Genomic DNA, 13,686 nt, shown 5'->3' with positions numbered 1-13,686 from the left:
CCCGTGGGGTGCCGGGGGTGGGCAAAAGACCCCTCAAAACCCCGTGGGGTGCCGGGGGTGGGCAAAAGACTCCCAAATCCCCGTGGGGTGCCGGGGGTGGGCAAAAGACCCCTCAAAACCCCGTGGGGTGCCGGGGGTGGGCAAAAGACCCCCAAATCCCCGTGGGGTGCCGGCGGTGGGCAAAAGACCCCCAAATCCCCGTGGGGTGCCGGGGGTGGGCAAAAGACCCCTCAAAACCCCGTGGGGTGCCGGGGGTGGGCAAAAGACCCCCAAATCCCCGTGGGGTGCCGGGGGTGGGCAAAAGACCCCCAAATCCCCGTGGGGTGCCGGGGGTGGGCAAAAGACCCCCAAATCCCCGTGGGGTGCCGGGGGTGGGCAAAAGACCCCCAAATCCCCGTGGGGTGCCGGGGGTGGGCAAAAGACCCCCAAATCCCCGTGGGGTGCCGGGGGTGGGCAAAAGGCTCCCCAAATATCCGGGGGTCGACAAAAGACCCCCTAAACCCCGGGGGCGCCCCCTCCCCGCGGCTTCACCCAGCAGTGTCTCGCCACGCCGGGAGGGACAGGGGGGGACCCACGGGGGGGACCCCGGCCCTCCCCTCCCTGCCGTGCCCCCGCCATCCCCCGGAGGGAGATTTGGGGGGCCGGGGGCGGGGAGAGCGAGCATCCCTTTGGGGGGGGGGCGGCGCACGGCCCGTGGCGTGGGCACCGGCGGAGCAAAGCGAGCGCGGAGCGGGGCCCGCGGGCCGGGGCCGGGACCGGGGGGGTCCCCACGGGGGAAGGGGCATCGCCCGCGGCCGCGGCGCCGGGGCCGTGCATGGAAGCGAGCTGGGTGCCGGCTGCCATGGCTCTGGGGCTCTCCTCCAAGAAGGCTTCCTCCAGGAACATCGCCGTGGAGAGGAAAAACCTCATCACCGTCTGCAGGTGGGGGGCACCGCGAAATGGGGAGGGGGGCGAGAGGAGGAGAGGAGAGGGGGGAGGGAGAAGCGACCACCGGCGCTGGGGATGGAGGGGATGGGGGGCGGGGAGGGGCCGTGCTGGGGAGGGCTGGGGGGTTCATCCCTCCCCCCCGCCGCCCCCTCGCCCTTTTGGGGGGGTTTGTTGCGGCTGCGGTCGCTTTTTGAGGGGGGGAAATTCACGTTTGGAAGGGGGAGGAGGAGGAGGAGGATGGGGATGCGGGAAAGGGGGGGCGCGGGGCCGCGGGGCTGCTGCGGTGCGGGGTTCTGGGGGTTCCAAGGGGTTCCAAGGGGTTCTGGGGGTTCCAAGGGGTTCCGGGGGGTTCCGGGGGGGCTGTGGGGATCTACAGGGGCTGGGGGAGGGTCGTGAAGGGGGAGACAGAGGGCGGGGGACGCAGTGACAACATGGAGGCGGCCGGCGCGGGGATGTCGGGGGCCGCCGGGGATGTCGGGGGGATCTGGAGGGTGAGGGGGGCGCTGGGGGCAGCGGGGTGCGGGGGGGGGGGGCTGGGGTTGGGGACCCCCATGCGGGCGGGGGCCCAGGAAGTGACGTCAGGGCCCCGGAGCGGCGGGGATGGGGGATGAAGGATGGAGGATGAGCGTTGTCATGGAGACTCGCGGCTGGACCGGGATGGGGGGGCAGCAATGGGGCGCAGGGACGGGGTTTGGGGGGCTGGTGGCTCCTGCCGGGGCGCGGGGGTGCGGTGACACCCCCGGGGGCCCGGTGAGGGGCTGGGGGTGCTGGAGCCTGGCCCAGGGCCGGGGGGATGTGGGAGGTACCCGGGCCTGGGCAGCCTGGCAGGGACCCCCAGGGCCTCATTTGGGGTCTGGGGACCCCAGGGCTCCTCAGCGTGGCACGGAGCACCTCCACACCCCACTGCCATGACATGGGCACCCAATGGATCTCCTTGCCATGGCATGGGGGCACCTAAAGACCCCGTTGTCACCACGTGGGGACCCTCTGGATCTCCACCAGGACGCCTCCAACTGCTGTGCCATGAGGCACCCGCAGCCCTCAGTGCCAGGATGGGGACACCCTCCAGCTGCTCCTCCAGGCAGCTGTGACCCACAGAGCCCACAGAGGGGGCGATGCCCCCTGGCAAACGCCTGCCCCGTGCACGGTGCCTGGTCCATGCCCTGTCCTCGCTGTCGCTGCGCCCCGAGCACGAGCGGCCGGGCGGAAGGGGAAGCCATCACCGCCCGCGCACGGCCGGGAGGAAGGGGGCCTTTGTTCGCCCTTCCTGGCCACTTGCACGGCGGGGAGCAGCGGGGTCCCTGGGGACGCGGGGACAGGGGGGTCACCGAGCCACAGCCCGGCCCGACGCCCTCTTCCCGCTGCCGGGAGCGGGAGCCAACAGCTGCAAAAGAGCTTTGCTGAAAGCCCCGAGCCTGCCAGGGCTGGGGGTGTCCCCTCCCTGCTGTGACACCGTCCCCTCCCTGGCCAGGTTCTCGGTGAAGACCCTTCTGGAGAAGTACACGGCAGATCCCATCGATGACTCCTCTGAGGAGTTCGTTAACTTCGCCGCCATCCTCGAGCAGATCCTCAGCCACCGCTTCAAAGGTAGTGCTGGCCCCAGGGCTGTCCCTGTCACATCCCCGTGTCCCGTGGTGGATGGGGACACAGCAGGGAGGGTGTCAAGCTCTGCTGGAGGGGCTGTGCTGGCACTGCAGCCCCTGAGCAGCCCGTGGGTGCCCGCAGGCCCTGTCAGCTGGTTCAGCTCTGATGGACAGCGCGGGTTTTGGGATTACATCCGCCTGGCCTGCAGCAAGGTGCCCAACAACTGCGTCAGCAGCATCGAGAACATGGAGAACATCAGCACCTCCAGGGCCAAGGTTGGGAAGGCACCAGCCCTGTCCCTGTCCCTGTCCCCTTTTCTATGCCTGTCCCTGTTTCCATTCACTCCACCCTGACCCTTGGACATGGACCCATCTACATCCCCACCCCATCCCATCACATTTACATTCCCACCTTCATCCCCATTCCCACCCCATCCCCATCTCCATCCCCATCCCCATCTCCATCCCCATCCCCATCCCCATTTCTATGCCTGCCCCTGTTTCCATTCACTCCACCCTGGTACACGGACCCATCTACATCCCCATCCCATCCCATCCCATCCCATCCCATCCCATCCCATCCCATCCCATCCCATCCCATCCCACCACACCCCATCCCATCCCATCCCATCCCATCCCATCCCATCCCATCCCATCCCATCCCATCCCATCCCATCCCATCCCATCCCCACCCTCTGTCCCCCCACCTTGCTCCCCTCCCCTGCCCTCCTGCAGCTCCCTCCCACACCACAGAGCCCCTTGGGACACAACAGCAGCTGTGGCTCCCCATGGTACCAAAAAAGGGGCTGAAAGCCACTCCTGGGGGTGGGTGGGGATGTGGGGACCCCCGGGGCAGCCCCCACCCTCAGGAGTGCCTGGGTGCTGCCTCGCAGGGCCGGGCGTGGATCCGCGTGGCGCTGATGGAGAAGCGAATGTCCGAGTACATCTCCACGGCCCTGCGGGACACTCGCACCACCAGGTGAGCAGCCCCGGCCCTGCCGGCCACGGCCACACCTGCACCGGGGTGTGTGGGGGTGCTGGGGTGGGTTTGGGGGTGCCAGGGTGGGTTTTGGGGGGCACAGCCAGCCGTGTGCTCCCCACAGGCGGTTCTACGACGACGGGGCCATCATGCTGCGGGAGGAGTCCACGGTGCTCACGGGGATGCTCATCGGGCTCAGCGCCATCGACTTCAGGTAGGGACAGGTGGCACAGCGGGACCCCTCAGTGACAGCCTCGGGGTTCCCTGACCTTCTCCTGCTGCCTCTGCTCAGCTTCTGCCTCAAGGGAGAGGTGATGGACGGTAAAACGCCCGTGGTCATCGACTACACGCCCTACCTGAAGTTCACGCAGAGGTAGGAGCTGGGCTGCCCTTCCTGGGCTGGGGACCCCCCTGTCTCTGCCCCAGCACCCTGAACCCCTGAGAACCCTGCTGAGCCCCCACAACCCCCAGCTATGACTACCTGAGCGAGGAGGAGGAGCGGGGCAGTGTGGAGAGCAGCACGAGCGAGGACAGCTCACCTGAGCACCCCTACCTGCCCCTGGTCACCGACGAGGACAGCTGGTACAACAAGTGGCGCAAGATGGAGCAGAAATTCCGCATTGTTTATGCCCAGAAGGTACCAGGCTGGGGCCATTGGGGTGTCAGCTTCCCCAGGACGCTCCAGCCTGGAGCATCTCTGTCTCAGTGGTGCCCTCAGCCTTTCATCCTGCTGCTGCGGTGACCCAGCCGCTCCCTGTCACTCTGCATGGCCCTGGGGACACTGGGGGTGGTGGCAGTGGAGCACCACTGATGGTGGCCTCCCACAGGGGTACCTGGAGGAGCTGGTGAGGCTGCGGGAGTCGCAGCTGAAGGACCTGGAGGCGGAGAACAAGCGGCTGAAGCTCCGGCTGGAGGAGGTGATGGTGCAGAACCAGCTGGAGAAGAGGGAGCTGGAGGGCGTCATCCTGGAGCTGCAGGAGCAGCTGTGAGTGGGGACCCACTGCCGGGGGGCTTGGGGGGCTGCCCCACAGGCCCTGGGTGTCCCCAGTGCCCCACACATGCCATGGGCCCTGTCACCCAGCAGGTGCCCAGCACTGGTGGCTGTGCCAGGCGCTGAGCCCCCGCCTTTGTTGCAGGACGGGGCTGATCCCCTGCGAGAACCCACAGCTGGCCCAGCTCTCCAAGGAGATGGTGACACCCCTGGTCAACCAGTGGCCCTCCCTGGGGACTCTCAATGGCAACGAGAGCGGCTCGGACAGCAAACTCTACAGAAGGTAAGCTCACGGTGAGGGCAGAGACCTGCCAAGCGCCCTGCCCTGCCCTGGGGGGGGGACACGGGGTGAGGGAGGGGCAGAAGAGCTGTGCCAGCCCCGGGGGCTCAGAGCTGTCCCCCTGCAGGCACAGCTTCGTGAGCACCGACCAGCTCTCGGCCGAGAACAGCCTCAGCTCCGACTCCCAGCGCCTGGGCGAGGGCAAGCGCGAAGGGGAGCCCTGGGGGCCCTTGGGTAAGACCCCCGACCCACCATAGGGCGCCCCCGGGGCCCAGCACGTCTCCCCACATGCACCTGGTGTCAGGACCCTCCAGCAGCCCCCGGGGCTCAGCATGCCTCCCCCCGTGCCCCCCGTGTCAGGACCCTCCGGCAGCCCCCTCCTCGTGGTTGGGATGCTGCCCCAGCAGCGCAGGGACACCCCGTCGCCCCCGGAGAGGCGGTGCCTGTCCCCCCGGGGTGGCAAGGCAGGGACACGAGCCCGAGCCCCCCGTGACGCCCCTCTCTGCCCGCAGGGAAGGACCCCACGCCCTCCATGCTGGGGCTCTGCGGCTCCCTGGCCTCCCTGCCCAGCTGCAAGTCCCTGGCCAGCCTCAAGTCCAACGAGTGCCTGGTGAGCGACAGCACGGAAGCCAGCCCGACCCGCAGCCCCAGCTGAGACCCCCGGCCCCCGCGCCGCCCCCCGGCCCCGCCTGACGGCGCAGGACTGACCGAGCTCGGCCCCCCTCGCACCCCGGGCACCACGAGGGACTCGCCGCTGATCCCACCGGGGAGGCTGGGGACGGGCAGCCCCCTCCCCACCGGGAGACCCCACCCTGGACCCCGGCTGGAGACACGGACCTGCTGGGATGGGGGTGCAGGACTGGGGGAATGGACTGTGCCACGGTGGGGGGACAGTGGCAGTGACAGCTGCTGGGGAGTGAGGGGGGGTCGGGCCAGGCCCCTCCCAGGGTGGGGGTCTGTCGTGGCCCCTCTGTCCGTCCTGCTCAGCCCCCGGTGCCCACCTGGCCTCCCCCAGCTCCCCTGCACTGTGGGGGCCGCCTGCCCCCCTTGCAGCAGCATCCCCACAACAGGGGGAGGACTCTTCTTCCCCCTTCCTCCCCGTCCTCCCCTGGGTTTTGAGTTGTTTTGGGTGATTTTGGTTTTTATTTCTGCCCCATCTGCCTTGTTGGAGCAAAAGGAATCAATAAACGCAGCAAGCAGAGCTGGCCTGTCACCCACCTCCCCAGCTGGGAACAGACCCCTTGTGCCCCCCTGCCACAAGTGTCCCTACAGCCCCCCAGCACACAGAGAGAAATCCTTCCACTAAGAGACAACTATTTTATTTAAGAAACGAGGAAAAGTCCCCTCCATGAGTCCCAGGGTAAGGAGGGCAGTGCCCAGAGCTGGGCAGGGCCCTGCAGTGGAAGGATGGGGCAGGGGGGCCACAATGGCCCCCCGGAGCAGCAGTGAGGTCTGTCCCCACACCGGGTGGTCTGACAGGGGATGGGGACATCCCGAGTGGGAGGAGAGGTCCAGAGGCAGGGAGGGGGTCCTGACGTGTCCCCATGCCATGCAGAGCCAGCAAGGCGAGGCTGTGTGTGAGTGATGGTCAGGAGGGGCAGATCCCCAGGCAGAGCAGGGCTGGGGGGCCCAGGCAGGCAGAGAAGGCCCCGAGCTCTGGGGTTTGGTCCTTGCCACAGCCCCAGCTGCATCTCCTGCCAGGCCAAGTCTCCTGGGACACCCCATCCTTGCCAGAGTGTCCATGAATCCAGCAGCAGCATCTGTCCAGCCCCAAGGGATGGGTGTGGGGGGCTCCATATCCCCCCAGTGTCACAGCAGCAGGCACAGATGTCCCCAGAGTGGCTGGGACAGGGAGTGGGGCAGGCTGGCCCTGGCTCCGTGTGCGGGCAGCGGGAGGCAGAGCAGGAACGAAGGCACTTGGGCTCTGCACGGCCGAGTGCAGATCCCTGCTCCTGGGACACCTGGCTGGAGCAGGGCTGGCACTGTCCCCTGGGCACGGCCACGGCCAGCCCTGCCCCAGGCCTGCTCACAATCCCCGCAGCTGCTGCTCCTGGTTCAGCTTCTGGAAGAAGCTCTTGCCAAACTCATAGGTGCTGATCATGATGGCGCAGGCAGGTGCCACCTTGATGACACGGGGCAGGAACCCTGCAAGGACAGCACTGTGAGCCCTGGGGTGACACCAGGGCACCCAGAACCCCAGCAGGGAACCAGGGCACACCCTCACCTGCAAACAGGCCCCGGGTGCCAGACTCGGCGCGGATCCGCTGCATGAGCAGCCAGGTGGAGGAAGGCTTGGAAGGCCTGGAGGCTGTGACTGTGGGGAGAGGGGAGCAGGTGAGGCTTGGGGGGCACCCCTGGGCAGTGCTGGGTGCCCCCCTGGAGCCAGCCCCTCACCTGGGTGCACCTCACTGTTTCCCAGCTCGATCTGCCGATGCGTTTTGACCACGTCGAAGGGCAGCGTCAGCACCGCGGCCACCTGTGGGGTTGGCACTGCATGGTGAGCCAGGACCTGGCGTTCCTGCCCAGTGCCAGCTCTGCTGTCACCTCCCAGCCCCACCCCTCCCTCCCACAGGCGCCAACCCCCCAGGGAGCCCCAGCATCCCAAACTCACCGTGCCAGAGATGGCCCCGGATGCGAAGCTGACCGTGAACGTGGACCCGTCCAGCCAGGCCTGCCTGCAGAGCCACGACCTCACCAGCTCGTAGTTAAACCAGTACAGAGCTGGGGGAGAGGGGACACCAGGGCTACCACTGGGCACCCCCCAGCAGCACAGGGCTGCCCTGGGCCCCCACACCCCAGTGCCCCCCAGCATACCCGAGAAGGGGACGTCCCGCAGCACGGTGGGTCCCCAGCCCCTCCAGAGGGACAGCCAGCCGTCCTGGGCCACTGCAGACTGGATGCACACACGCAGCTCGCGGTAGCTGAGCTGCCGGGACTGCATCTTGGTGCGGATCAGCTCCAGGGGGCTGATGACTGTCACAGCACCCACTGCAACACAAGGGACACGGGGAGTGAGCTCTGTCCGCTCCAGCGGCCGTCCCAGAGCCACCAGCACCGTGCCAGGAGAGCCAGCACTGAATGTGGGCACTGAGCGGGCATGGGGGACCCCAGAGAGGAGGGGCACTCACGCCTGGCCAGGGCCCCAGCCAGCAGGGGGATGTAGTGGTTCCAGCTCCCCACCCGGGTGCGCAGGTAGTCCCGGAGTTGGTCGTAGGTGGTGAAGTAAATGACGGTGGCTGGCACGGCCATGACCCTGCGAGGAGGAGAAGGGCAGTGAGGGGCACAGGGCCTCCCTGGGGGCTGGCAGGGAGCTTGGGACCTGTATTCCTGGGCAGGTGGTAGCAGCCAGAATCCCCAGACTCACAGGGTGGGGGGCAGGCCGCTCCACAGAGATCTGATGCCCTCATTGCGTGTGATCTTCACAAAGGCATCCTGGGGAGAGAGCGGAGCACCAGGGACAGCAGTTACAGGTGGGAGAAGGACAAACAACCCCCAGAAAACACCCTGATACCCCTCTGGGGTGGGGAGGCCCTGGCCATGCCTGGGGCTCCTACCAGCGTGCCAGTGAAGTGCCCAGGGGCCTTGTACCAGGCGGTGCAGCTGCTGCCGTTCTGGCAGACGTACAGGTGGTCCATGAGCCCGTTGCAGTAGAGGAAACACTTCCCTGAGGAGGAAACAACAGCACTGCCATCACACAGGAGAGCCTTCCCCTCTGCCCCATGCCCTGCACACCTGACCCCAAAGCTGCCACATCTTCCAGGAAGGAGCCAAACCCTCAGTGCCTGAGCCCAGTGCGGACCAGCCCGAGACCAGGAGAGGAACAACCCTGCACAAGGGTCTGATCATGGCCAGAACCAGGGCCATGGGGACACCCAGCTCCATGGCAGGGGTGGGCACACAGCAGGACCCACTGCCAGCACCGGGAGAGGGTTTATGCCTCACTTGGTCTTGGCTCTGCTGCCTTGGCACAGTGGGGACGTCAGCATTGGCCCCTCCACTGTGCTCCCAAGCCAGGCACAAGGGACACCAGTTAGGAAAAATCCAAGGGGACTTTGATGTGGCAGCAGGACAGAGTGACAAGACCACACACAGCCAGGCCAGCTGCACAACAGATCCCCATAGATGAGGCACAGCCAGCCCCAAAGCAGGGCTGCAGGGCAGCCTGGGCTGGGGACAGTGTCAGCCCCCACAGTGCAGGGATGTCCCCACAGCCAGAGGAGCCCAAGCCACCACCAGTGGAGAAGCAAACCAGGATGAAGGCTTGGGAAAGCAAAGCCACTGGCAGCAGGAGCCCCCGGCGTACTCACATGTGGCCGGCTGAGCGCCCCAGGGCACTGACTGCGCTGCCAACACTGAAACACACAATGGGACACACTGAGCAACCACAGGGGACACGCCACCACCCGGGGCTGGGCGGCAGGACAGCTCTGTGGGTGACTGCATGCCCCCACAGCCACTTCCCAAGCAGTTCCTATTGTCACCAAACCAGTCCCTTGGGGCCAGCCCCAGCCCAGTGACCACACAGGAAGGGGCAGAGCCCAAGGGGAGCAGCATGGAGACTGGAACAAAGGGCAGCAGCTGCAGCAGGCTGAGCCTCTGGAGGCCGGGGGGCTGCCAGGCACGGGGCTGTGAAGGGGCAAGGACAGAGCCAAGCACCAGCCCAGCTCCCCCAGCAGGGCCCCCGGGCCCGTGGTAACCTGCCACCTCGCCATGGCCCCACGCTCCAGAGCAGAGACCCTGCCACCAGCTGTGCCAGCTGAGACACCCCTGCCAGGGGACTGGCTGCAGCCCCCCCGCCCTGCCCCTTTGGAGGGTTACCTTTGGAGAAGGGGGTCCTCTGGGCCTGCAGCCGGATCTTCACCACGTCCAGTGGCGTCACTGCAAAGACACCAAACACACCATCCCTTAGCCGTGCCAGCCCCGTGCCAGCCCCCCACCCTGGCACCCACCTCACCACACCATGCTCACCGAAGAGGGAGGTGAGGATGGCCCCTGTCCCCGAGGCCAGCATCTGCTGCAGTGGCGTGATGCCCCCGCCGGGGCTCGGTGCCAGCTTCTCAGCCATGGCACTGTCCCCCTGCAATGCAGAACAGAGGATGCTCCAGCCTGGGGGGTCCCTGTCCAAGGGTGAGGTCCCCTGGAGCCCCCCCAGCATCCCCAGCCCAGCAGAGTGTCCCACAGGTGTCCCACGCCCGCCGTGCTATCGCTGCAGCACACGGCACCGAGGGCCCCCCACAATCAGCGTGGCCTGGGGGGGGACAGGGACTGGCTCCCAGGGCCAGCCCAGCCCTGATAACGCCCCCTGGCCCCACACTGGCAGCAGGCCCAGCCTGGCTGCAGAGGTGGAGACAGTCCAGCCTTCCATGTCCTTGGGGAAGGAGGACTGTCCCCTCCCTGCACTCGGAAAATTAAGGAAAGGAAGGAACAAAGTCCAAAGACCAGCCATGCTGTGACGGTGACAGCCTCCCCAGCTCTGGCTGGGGTGGCAGCAGAGCCCAGGGCAGCCAGGGCAGGACACCAGTGAAGGGGAGATCCCCCTCGTGAGTTTGCAACAAGAATCCCAGGAAGGGTTTAGGCATCTGAAACCTCCTGCCCGGTCCCGCTGGGCTTGGCAAGGCTGCAGCCTCCAGGGCTGGTGTGCTGCCGTCGGGAAGCAGGGGATATCACACCCTTCCCAGCGAGAAGGATGTGGAGAAATGACCCTCGGCACATTCAGCACCAGCTGCTCCCCCTCGCTGCGGCCTGGGGATCATTATGACGCTGGGACAGGGCCATAGCAGGAGAGCTTCCAGGCTCTGGGAACCCAGGGTTCTTTAAAGCCTGGGAATGCAGCAAAAAACCTTCACCATCTGACTCATCAATTCGCAAGGTCAGAGAAGTCATAAATCTCTCCTTTATGGGCTCAGGAATTGTTGGGTGACCAAGGCTGCAAGTTGGGACAGGTCTGTCCTGAAGCCACACGTGCCAGCCCCCCCGGGAGCTGGGTCTGTCCTGGCACAGGCCCCAGCCCTGCTGGGAGAGCTGGATCCATCCCAGCCCTGCCCGTGTGCCAGCCCCACGGGGAGCTGGGTCTGTCTGAGCCCACACCCTGCAGTGCCCCAGGATGTGGGCGCTCTTTGGGCACCCATCACGCCGTGGCAGCGTGGCACGTGCCCCGCTGACCCCACAGCCATGGCAGAGCCGTGCCACGGGCAGGGCGCTGCCTCCGGATCCTCGCCGTGACCCAGCCCTGCTGCTCAGCCTGACGCAAGCCAGGGGAAATCTCCTGCTCCCAGCTCTGCCCCACCTGATAAACTCTCTCCTTGTGACGTGCCCCAGCACAGCCCCGCTGCTGGTGCTGGGCACTGGGGCACCTCCGGGGCTTCCTGTTTGTGTCCAAGCTCCCCTCTCAGCTGGGAGCTGCTCCCTTTTCTGTGCAGGGTAAAATACACCCCTAAAGCCAGAGCCCTAAAATATACCCCCAAACCCAGAGCCCTAAAATATGCCATTAAATCCAGAGCCCTAAAATATGTCCCCAAACCCAGAGCCCTAAAATATACCCCCAAACCCAGAGCCCTAAAACATGCCATTAAATCCAGAGCCCTAAAATATGTCCCCAAACCCAGAGCCCTAAAATATGTCCCCAAACCCAGAGCCCTAAAATATGCCATTAAATCCAGAGCCCTAAAATATGTCCCCAAACCCAGAGCCCTAAAATATACCCCCAAACCCAGAGCCCTAAAATATGCCATTAAATCCAGAGCCCTAAAATATGTCCCCAAACCCAGAGCCCTAAAATATGTCCCCAAACCCAGAGCCCTAAAATATGCCATTAAATCCAGAGCCCTAAAATATGTCCCCAAACCCAGAGCCCTAAAATATACCCCCAAACCCAGAGCCCTAAAATATGCCATTAAATCCAGAGCCCTAAAATATGTCCCCAAACCCAGAGCCCTAAAATATACCCCCAAACCCAGAGCCCTAAAACATGCCATTAAATCCAGAGCCCTAAAATATGTCCCCCAACCCAGAGCCCTAAAATATGTCCCCAAACCCAGAGCCCTAAAATATGCCATTAAATCCAGAGCCCTAAAATATGTCCCCAAACCCAGAGCCCTAAAATATACCCCCAAACCCAGAGCCCTAAAATATGCCATTAAATCCAGAGCCCTAAAATATGTCCCCAAACCCAGAGCCCTAAAATATACCCCCAAACCCAGAGCCCTAAAATATGCCATTAAATCCAGAGCCCTAAAATATGTCCCCAAACCCAGAGCCCTAAAATATACCCCCAAACCCAGAGCCCTAAAATATGCCATTAAATCCAGAGCCCTAAAATATGTCCCCAAACCCAGAGCCCTAAAATATACCCCCAAACCCAGAGCCCTAAAACATGCCATTAAATCCAGAGCCCTAAAATATGTCCCCCAAACCCAGAGCCCTAAAATATACCCCCAAACCCAGAGCCCTAAAATATGCCATTAAATCCAGAGCCCTAAAATATGTCCCCAAACCCAGAGCCCTAAAATATGTCCCCAAACCCAGAGCCCTAAAATATGCCATTAAATCCAGAGCCCTAAAATATGTCCCCAAACCCAGAGCCCTAAAATATACCCCCAAACCCAGAGCCCTAAAATATGCCATTAAATCCAGAGCCCTAAAATATGTCCCCAAACCCAGAGCCCTAAAATATACCCCCAAACCCAGAGCCCTAAAATATGCCCCCAAACTCAGAGCCCTGCTCTGCCTGGCCTGTCAGTGGGGCTGGCTATGGCACGGTGACAACAAGGGGGAAAACAAAATTAATGCGAACAATTCCCAGGGACGGGGCCTGCGGGGGAGCCCAAGGGGCTCTTGCCGGGCTGGAAGGGCCCAGCTGAGTCCAGCCCCGAGCCTGAGGGAAATCCTTGGCCCTGGGCTGCTCCAGCCTCGGGGGGTTGAAGCGGGGTGCCCACCTTGCAGCCCGGGGGGATCCCCTCCTGCTGGGGCACAGAGCGCTCTGCCAGCAGCAGGGACAGCGCTGCTGTGTCCCCGAGCAGCCTGGCCTGGGGCAGGGACAGTTCTGCTGTGTCCCCGAGCAGGGACAGTTCCTCTGTGTCCCCGAGCAGCCCCGGCCCCCCATCCTGGGGCCGAGCCCCTGCGCGGTTTCTCCCCCTGCCTGGAGCCTGCGGCCCCCTGAGGGGTTCGAGCCCCCCAACCCAGGGCTGTGCCCCCTCCCCTGGCCCTACACCTCCCTCTCCAGGATCTGCAGGCCCGGGGTGCGCCCCCTCCCCGTGAGGGGAGCCCGGGGGTCCCTGCGGCCGCCTCCACGCCCCCCCCCGCGGCCGCACGAGCCCCGACACCGGGGGAAACTGAGGCAGCGGCCACGCGTGCCGGACCACGAGCGGGGATGACGTGGGGGGAACGGGGGTGTCGGGGGAAGTGCCGGGGGTTCCGCCCCACCTGCTCATTCCAGCCAGGCTTGGCGCGTCCCTCCGGGACCGGGAGGCGGCTCCGCGCCGGCGGCGCCTTTAAGGAGCCCCATGGGCGCCCCTCGCCCTCCGCCGCGCTTCCGCCCGCCCCGCCCCGCGCATGCGCAATGAGCCCCGCGCACCACTGCGCCCCCTGCCGGCCCGGAGGGGCCGCGGCACCCAGGAACAGCTGGGACAGGGAAACAGCTGGAATAGAGAAACAGCTGGGACAGGGAAACAGCTGGAATAGAGAAACAGCTGGGACAGGGAAACAGCCGGAATAGAGACACCTGGGATACAGACACAGAAACAGCTGGGATAGGGAAACAGCTGGGACAGGGAAACAGCCGGAATAGAGAAACAGCTGGGATAGAGACACACCTAGAACACAGAAACAGCTGGGATAGGGAAACAGCTGGAATAGAGAAACAGCTGGGACAGGGAAACAGCCGGAATAGAGAAACAGCTGGGACAGGGAAACAGCCGGAATAGAGACA

General features: G+C 64.9%; 2 protein-coding genes across 5 annotated transcripts; one reads left to right on the top strand and one right to left on the bottom strand.

The window, feature by feature from the left end:
- Nucleotides 1-814: 814 nt before the first annotated feature.
- RUNDC3A (RUN domain containing 3A) lies at nucleotides 815-5,583 on the top strand. Its single transcript, XM_058820398.1, has 11 exons — nucleotides 815-921; nucleotides 2,399-2,514; nucleotides 2,653-2,786; nucleotides 3,404-3,489; nucleotides 3,614-3,703; nucleotides 3,782-3,862; nucleotides 3,961-4,126; nucleotides 4,317-4,474; nucleotides 4,626-4,763; nucleotides 4,888-4,994; nucleotides 5,273-5,583. Exons 1-11 carry the CDS (start codon nucleotides 815-817, stop codon nucleotides 5,413-5,415), a joined length of 1,326 nt encoding a protein of 441 aa, XP_058676381.1. The 3' UTR covers nucleotides 5,416-5,583.
- A 496-nt stretch (nucleotides 5,584-6,079) lies between these two features.
- On the bottom strand, nucleotides 6,080-13,277 carry SLC25A39 (solute carrier family 25 member 39). 4 transcript variants are annotated; one of them, XM_058820408.1, is made up of 12 exons: nucleotides 13,182-13,277; nucleotides 9,729-9,837; nucleotides 9,579-9,638; nucleotides 9,068-9,112; nucleotides 8,315-8,424; nucleotides 8,125-8,192; nucleotides 7,889-8,013; nucleotides 7,575-7,748; nucleotides 7,372-7,481; nucleotides 7,155-7,236; nucleotides 6,985-7,074; nucleotides 6,080-6,905 (listed from the first exon to the last, which is right to left on the bottom strand). In XM_058820408.1, exons 2-12 carry the CDS (start codon nucleotides 9,823-9,825, stop codon nucleotides 6,787-6,789), a joined length of 1,080 nt encoding a protein of 359 aa, XP_058676391.1. In that variant the 5' UTR covers nucleotides 9,826-9,837; nucleotides 13,182-13,277; the 3' UTR covers nucleotides 6,080-6,786. The 4 variants fall into 4 exon arrangements, with proteins under 4 accessions (XP_058676391.1, XP_058676392.1, XP_058676389.1 ...); XM_058820409.1 differs by lacking the exon at nucleotides 9,068-9,112; XM_058820406.1 differs by lacking the exon at nucleotides 13,182-13,277 and having other exon boundaries at nucleotides 9,729-9,935.
- Nucleotides 13,278-13,686: the final 409 nt, after the last annotated feature.

The sequence above is a fragment of the Ammospiza caudacuta genome, chromosome 27 (assembly GCF_027887145.1).
Source record: "Ammospiza caudacuta isolate bAmmCau1 chromosome 27, bAmmCau1.pri, whole genome shotgun sequence".
NCBI lineage: Eukaryota > Metazoa > Chordata > Aves > Passeriformes > Passerellidae > Ammospiza > Ammospiza caudacuta.
Note: the sequence above shows the minus strand (reverse complement) of the source record. Positions and strands in the feature narration are given on the sequence as shown.

Coding starts and splice junctions, on each gene's coding strand:
- RUNDC3A (XM_058820398.1), top strand. CDS start 815: ATGGAAGCGAGCTGGGTGCCGGCTGCCATGGCTCTGGGGCTCTCCTCC. Junction 3,704..3,781: donor CTCAGCGCCATCGACTTCAG/GTAGGGACAGGT, acceptor GCCTCTGCTCAG/CTTCTGCCTCAAGGGAGAGG. Junction 4,127..4,316: donor GCATTGTTTATGCCCAGAAG/GTACCAGGCTGG, acceptor GGCCTCCCACAG/GGGTACCTGGAGGAGCTGGT.
- SLC25A39 (XM_058820406.1), bottom strand. CDS start 9,915: ATGCTGGGGGGGCTCCAGGGGACCTCACCCTTGGACAGGGACCCCCCA. Junction 9,639..9,728: donor CATCCTCACCTCCCTCTTCG/GTGAGCATGGTG, acceptor GTGTCTTTGCAG/TGACGCCACTGGACGTGGTG. Junction 8,193..8,314: donor GGCACTTCACTGGCACGCTG/GTAGGAGCCCCA, acceptor CTCTCTCCCCAG/GATGCCTTTGTGAAGATCAC.